This window comes from Micropterus dolomieu, linkage group LG20 (genome assembly GCF_021292245.1).
Source record: "Micropterus dolomieu isolate WLL.071019.BEF.003 ecotype Adirondacks linkage group LG20, ASM2129224v1, whole genome shotgun sequence".
Taxonomy (NCBI): Eukaryota; Metazoa; Chordata; class Actinopteri; order Centrarchiformes; family Centrarchidae; genus Micropterus; species Micropterus dolomieu.
In genome coordinates, this window is record NC_060169.1 from 19,481,218 (window position 1) to 19,488,543 (window position 7,326).

Sequence of the window (7,326 nt, forward strand, 5' to 3'; positions counted from 1 at the left end):
TGGAGGTAATATGATGGTCTGGGGTTGCTTTGGTGCTGGTAAGGTGGGAGATTTGTACAGGGTAAAAGGGATTCTGAATAAGGAAGGCTATCACTCCATTTTGCAACGCCATGCCATACCCAGTGGACAGCGCTTGATTGGAGCCAATTTTATCCTACAACAGGACAATGTCCCTAAACACACCTCCAAATTGTGCAAGAACTATTTAGAGCAGAAGCAGGCAGCTGGTATTCTATCGGTAATGGAGTGGCCAGCGCAGTCACCAGATCTGAACCCCATTGAGCTGTTGTGCGAGCAGCTTGACCGTATGGTACGCAAGAAGTGCCCATCCAACCAATCCAACTTGTGGGAGCTGCTTCTGGAAGCGTGGGGTGCAATTTCTCCAGATTACCTCAACAAATTAACAGCTAGAATGCCAAAGGTCTGCAATGCTGTAATTGCTGCAAATGGAGGATTCTTTGACGAAAGCAAAGTTTGATGTAAAAAAGATCTTATTTCAAATACAAATCATTATTTCTAACCTTGTCAATGTCTTGACTCCATTTTCTATTCATTTCACAACGTATGGTGGTGAACAAGTGTGACTTTTCAGGAAAACACAAAATTGTTTGGGTGACCCCAAACTTTTGAACGGTAGTGTATATATTCGATACTTAATAAATAATTCAAGGAACAGTTGTATATTTCATCCTAATGTTGATCCTGGATCCTTTTCTGCGTTAAAGAGTAAAGCACCAAGTGGAGTACCTGGGTCTGAAGGAAAACATCAGGGTGAGGCGTGCTGGCTATGCCTACCGCAGAGTCTTCAGGAAGTTCCTTAACAGGTAACAGGCCTCAGACTCTCAGCGAGGTCATATTTATTTTTGACTGTGATTTGGTTTTAAAAAAGGGGGTGCACCTGATAAGTATCTCATCAATGCTGCAGTTATTTAGCAGCTTGAGTATCAGCCATGATGTGTATGATCCATATTAAGTACGTTTTTTTTCTGTTAGTGACATACATTATAATTCAGTGTTTCCAGTACCACTTGCATTCAATCATTAAAATTTCCTGGACCATCCCTGGCCTCATGTTAGCTCACATAAAAATGGTTTCAGTGTTCACAAAGTGAGGTATATTATGTAAATAATCCAAACCCATGCACCCGCCGCACCTTATGTAAAATGCTTTATCTCTGCTAAACTCTCTGGTTGTCAGGTACGCGATCCTGACCAAAGAGTCTTGGCCAACGTGGCGAGGAGACGAGAAACAAGGCGTCGTTCATCTCTTACGGTCTGTCAACATGGACCAGGATCAGTTCCAGCTTGGTCACACCAAGATCTTCATTAAAGCCCCTGAGTCGGTACGTTTGACATCCGTCTCTCCTTCGTACTGTCACATTCTGTTGTTTTTGCTTAGTCTTTGCCTTTCATAACACTACATCTCTATAAGAAAGCTATCCAGGAAAATGTACGACAAAGAAAAACCTTTCAGCCCAACTTTTTCACATGTTATTATTGTACAGATGTATTACTCAAATCACATGTCAGAATGTCTGCTGGCATGCAAAACACCTTTTTGTTAGCAGGCAAAAAACTGAACTTACCGTTTTCACACTAAACACCATAAAAGGGCACTAGTGTCCCACATCATGCTCGAATCCCTGTTGTAGGGGAGGAGATTGAACCCGACCCTTGTACCACGTCAGCACTGAGTCAACACCGCTCTGGAACTAAAACACAAGTACAGGCTGTGGTTGCGGAATTTGGGGGGGACATTGTAAAGGCTTGTCTTTTTCCACCACAACTGCTTTTTTCATGATTCCTATGAAAGCAGCACTTGTGTGAAGCCTGTGCTCTCACTTATTAACATTTGTACACACCATGCACGAACAAGCATGCACGTGCGCACACACAAATATGTATGTTTGGAGGCTAATACAAAGACATCTTAGTTTTAATTCAGGCCTTACAGCTGATCCTGAATGCCTTTACTTATTCATTGCAGCCGTGTATGCCAAGAGTACCCATCCCCCAGGCTGCCAGACTGAGAGTCCAAGTCATTGAGGTGTGCTAATGAAACGCAAATATCACACAGGGTGGACCGCTGAAATGAGCTGCCAGGCTTCTCAAAACAAGCCTCTCTGTCTGATAAGACACTGACACCAGCTAATTAGTTGTATGACTGAAGCGTTTTCTTTCTGTTGGATGTAATAAGTAAAGTTTGCTTAATGCCAGGCCAGATGTGGGAGAAGGTGGCTTACTGTGTCACAGTTTTGATAGTTAAAAGGGCTGAAATTACTTTTCAGTTAGTGGGCCATCACAATAAAATAGGCAACATTCTGATAATCAATTAATTGTTTTGGGGGTTTTTTCAAGGAAAAAACATTCAATTTCTGCTCTCTGCTCAGTATGTGAGCCGTTTCAGTTTTAGTCATAAATCTGGACTGATGGACAAAACAAGTAATTTGAAGATGTCACTCATTTAATTAAATGGTAACACTTCAATTTAAGTCCCCTTATTTATCATTTATAAGCCGTATATAACCATTTAATAAATGGTTTAGAACACCTTATAATGTAGGTGTAAGCAGCTATAAGGACATTTTTAATGTTTCTTAATGTACAGTAATTTTAGTGATTGCAACGTCTCCTATGAAGACATATTTTTATATTATTACACCTGTGTTTTACGATAATGTCGTTCATTACCTGATTATACACCAGCCTCCATTTATTGGTATTGACAAATACATAAATAAACACTTATATCTGCTTACAACTACATTATATTGGGTTATAAACCATGTATTGAATGTTAAGCTAAATAGGGGGACATACTGCTATGGATTGAAGTGCCGTACAGATGTTTGTGTAGTAAATAAATTAGGAGGTATGAAACCTTTTTGGATTCCCACTGACTAAAATGTTTTCTTCCTTGAGCAAAATCTAGGTGGTAAAAGCCAAAACCCCATCTGGTGTTTGCTCTTTTATTTGTCACCTAGGAAATTGAATCACTTTTCTCAGCCTCAGTCATTACGTGGTGTCTCTGTCTCAATCACAGTTTTTGTGGTTGAAGTTTGATGTGTTGTGCTTTGGTGCTGTTTGTGGCCGACCATGTCGATGCCAGGCCTGTTGCAGCAGTTGGCAGGATGTTTAGTCTGGGAGGGAGAGGGCAAAGAGTGCGATTGCGTGTCTAGAGGCCCACCAGGAAATGACATACACTGGTGAGAAGACGGGTGGTCTTTTTGGTCCAGAGTCAGTTTCTTGTGCAGGAAGTGGTGAAATTACAGCCAGAGAATGAAATAAAAAGATTTTCTGTGTATACTAGTAAATGTTAATTATACAGGACAAATAATTTTACACTATTCTAGTAAGCCTAATACAACATATCAAGTTAAATTAAAGGATAGGTTTACATTACTTTTTTGGTTTTAAAACAATACTAATCATGAACATCCTGTTCAAACTGGCCAATAGAAAACCCTTCCTGACATATTCCAGATATAATCCAAAATTTAGTTAGTTAATATGAGGCTTCAGCAGTCTGAATCAGCAAATCTAGTGGATATCTTTTTAGTACAAAATTCACACTTACTTTGCGCAGGCATGTTCAGTATGTATGTGCAGTCATTCCTTTCATTCACTCTTTTCAGGTGTGTTTGGGTTTGTGCACTAAGATAGGCCTGTCTCTGACTTTCTTTCTCTTTGTTTGTGTTGGCAGCTGTTTCTGCTGGAAGAGACGAGGGAGCGCAAGTTTGATGGCTATGCCAGGACCATCCAGAAAGCCTGGAGAAAATACTTGGCCCGTAAAAAGTATGTCCAGATGAGGGAAGAAGGTGAGTGAGGTGTCATCTTTACTGATTTATTTGTCCTGTCCGTGTGCCTCGATCTCCATCTCTCACTCTCACACTCTGGGTTTATCTAGCTTCTGACCTGCTGTTGAACAAGAAGGAGAGGCGGCGACATAGCCTCAACAGAAACTTTGTAGGTGACTACCTGGGTATGGATGACAGGCCTGAGCTCAGGCAGTTCCTGGGCAAGAGAGAAAAGATCGACTTCTCAGACAAAGTCACAAAATATGACCGCCGCTTCAAGGTTGGTCTCCTTTGGTCTACAGCCTGTTTCTGAGGCAACAACTGACAAAACATGATTAACCTTCTGTTTTCTTTCCCCACTATGCAAAGGGGATTAAGAGGGACTTGATCCTGACCCCAAAGTCTGTGTACCTGATTGGAAGAGAAAAGGTGAAACAGGGACCAGACAAAGGGCAGGTGACAGAGGTGCTGAAGAGGCGGGTGGATGTGGAGAAGATCTTAGCCGTGTCTCTCAGGTACAAAGTGCCTTTCAGCGCACATGTCCTCAAATCTGGGACAAACTGGGCTGTAGTATTTTAAGTATTATAACATCTGTATCAGATATCAACAAACACAACACAAGTCCAATACCACAGTTAGAATACAGGCTCTTATAACTTGCTACCCTGAGCCTACAGTGTTTCACATTTGCTTTCAGTTACTTTGTGTAGACAGAATTATGCTCTAGTGATTTATTCCTTTAGGTGGTTTTAAAGGTTCAGTGTGTAAATTGTAGTAGCATCTAGTGGTGAGGGTTGCCAATTGCAACCAGCGACTCAGGATGCATTGGCCTGCTCGGATGGTCCCATTTCCCGAGTTGTTCACTACAAAGATGTGTTGGATTAGCATTATCAGAGCATATAAACAACACACAGACATCTAGTTCACTCTACATGGACAGCAAACTACCCATTATAACCATATTACAGATTACATGTTTGCAAAATATGTAAATACAGTATGTGATTTTGCACAAATCAAAGTTCTGTATACTTTATGTCCCATGTATACTTTATTTCTTTGCAATTAAGATTTAAAGAGGTAAAAAATATTCAGATTTTTCCGACACCACATTAGTGCACCATCAAGAAAAAGTAAGACAGTGGCTGCTCAACATGCAGCAGAGGCAGATTGTTGTGCAGGGGTCCACCATATAATCTGTGGACATCGCACTGCAGAAAGACATGAATCTACTTCAAAGCCACAGTCTGGATTTTAAATCACACAAGTTCCCATGTTCCTGTAAATGTCACACAAGGGGCATTGAAAACATGTGGCGTCTATTAAACCCACCTAAACATGTCTTGTGTGTCTGTCCCTTTGTGTGTGCAGGTCTGAGCGAGAGCAGTTTTGTCCACATCTCAGAAATGTTGCTGAAATAATGCACTGTCAAAAACATCCTTATGAAAGAAGGAGGGGGGGGGGAACAGAAATACTCGTGGGGCCTTTGTTGTCGACGGGAATGCTATGACTTGTTTTAGAGGTAGAAATCACAGAACGGTCTGTGGGAGCATGTGGCTTTTGAGTCAGTGGGGTAATACGGACCAGGTGGGGCATTGAGTAAAAGCAGGAGTTGTTAAAAGCTCATCAGAGAAAAACTCCACTTCACTGGGAGGAACAAAGTATCCTTGTGTGGGTAACAGACACAAGCTGTCTTCCCTCTTCAGATGTGAGCTGCTTTGTGAGGCCCTCTATGTTTCTATGCAAATGTGAAAGATGATTCTCACTCTCCATCTTAACTTCCATCAAAGCTGAGCGGTTGAAGTGTCCTTTCAAAATAAAATAAACAAATTTGTGAATGCATTTTTTTCATCAAGGTTTGTTTCATGTCACAACCGATAGGAGGATTTAAAATTTTGTATCACAGATGAGCGACTCAAAAACTGTTTGTGTTGTTTATTTCAGTACAATGCAGGATGACTTCCTGATCCTGCATGAGCAGGAGTACGACAGCCTGCTGGAGTGTGTCTTTAAGACAGAGTTCATCAGCTTACTGGCCCGCAGGTTTGAGGAGAAAACCCAGAGGAAGCTACCACTCAAGTTTAGTAACACGTAAGTAAACACACACGAAATAAATCCACAATCAAAGTAGTTCAAACAATAAATCCCAAATTGACTTCAGTCGATAATCCACCTTCTTGCTGTTGTCAAGGAAATTTCGTGTGTGTGTGTTCACACCTGTAAAATTAATTTAACTTTATTGAATATGAATAATAGATTCAGCAGCTCTAACAGAGACAATGGTACTGTACTGAAAGGCTTACAAAAGTCACTGGATCAGAAAAGAAATGCTGGCCAGACTTTAAATTGACTGGTACAGAACATTCATTGTTCTTTCAGTATTTCAAAACAGGGTCAGACTCCTTACAGTCACAGGGACCAATTTAAGAGAATGTAATTTTGGCTTGAGAGCCACAAACCTATTTGTTTGTCCCTCAGACTGGAGCTAAAGTTGAAGAAGGAGAACTGGGGCTTCTTGAGTGGGGGCGGCTCCCGGCAGGTCCTGTTTGTCCAGGGTCAGGGAGACATGCCTGTACTGAAGCCTTCAAGCAAATCTCTGCAGGTCAGCGTTGGCCCCGGGCTTCCGAAGAATACACGTGAGTATTAACAGAGTGCTTAGAGCTGTGATGACATATATTTCAGGTGTGGACTCTCTGAAAACTAACTTTTTCGACTTCACTGTCAGGACTTGACATTTACTTGTGACTTTGACAAAATCATCTTGGTCCCATCTCTGAAATATACACTTTTGTTTCAGATACAGCTTCATCCTCTCTCCTCTTTATTTCTTTAAGCTAAGATTGTAAAATCTTCTTTAATCTGCTTTTTATGTCATTCCTATTGGCTTTGCCATTTATTTGCTGAAAATCTAAGGCCCCACCAGGAAGAGCTTCACTCAGGGTCGCAGTGCGTTGAGAACTCACCAGAACATCCCCTCACGGGCTGCACCGGGTCCTCCAGGTACAGTGTTTACATCAGTGTGTCTCACAGGACTTGAACAGGCTTTTCTTACATCCATGTACATGGTCTAAATTACAGCGGGAACCCATCTTTATTTTTAATTTTATTTTGCAGTTGCTCACCAGAATGGTGGCCTTAAAAACCACATAGCCAATCAGAGGAACTCACAGCATCACAACCAGAGGCATCCTGCACCTGGCAACGCAACCCGCCCCTTCCTGCCCAGCAACATCAACCAACTGACGGAGCGAGGCGGCAGCCGGCCACAGCCCAACCTGGAATGTCTGAAAGTCCCCGATCAAGGAGCCGCAGGGTGAGAAACTAGCACAGACACAGTAAAAACAAAACACACACACAGTACATACAGGAGTAGACAAAATGACACACACACTTTGCTGCTACTGTACAAAGATAGATCATATTAAACTGAATGCAGTCCCATAGTTAGCTTCATCCCTTGAGAGCTCTTTCTAATTGTCTCTGATGGGTATACAGTTTGTTTTCATGAGTTTGACTTCTCCCTTTGACA

At 41.7% G+C, this 7,326-nt stretch overlaps 1 protein-coding gene across 3 annotated transcripts in view; it reads left to right on the forward strand.

Moving 5' to 3' along the window:
- The window catches only part of myo1ea (myosin IEa), a 60,409-nt gene that overhangs the window by 47,349 nt on the left and 5,734 nt on the right, over positions 1-7,326 (forward strand). For 2 of the 3 annotated variants that reach the window (XM_046032571.1, XM_046032569.1), the window contains exons 18-27: positions 726-824; positions 1,199-1,343; positions 1,988-2,047; positions 3,704-3,818; positions 3,908-4,077; positions 4,167-4,312; positions 5,742-5,888; positions 6,276-6,433; positions 6,711-6,797; positions 6,912-7,110. In XM_046032571.1, coding sequence (XP_045888527.1) covers positions 726-824; positions 1,199-1,343; positions 1,988-2,047; positions 3,704-3,818; positions 3,908-4,077; positions 4,167-4,312; positions 5,742-5,888; positions 6,276-6,433; positions 6,711-6,797; positions 6,912-7,110 — 1,326 coding nt within the window. The remainder of the gene's footprint in view (positions 1-725; positions 825-1,198; positions 1,344-1,987; positions 2,048-3,703; positions 3,819-3,907; positions 4,078-4,166; positions 4,313-5,741; positions 5,889-6,275; positions 6,434-6,710; positions 6,798-6,911; positions 7,111-7,326) is intronic. The other variant, XM_046032570.1, reaches the window with a different exon arrangement.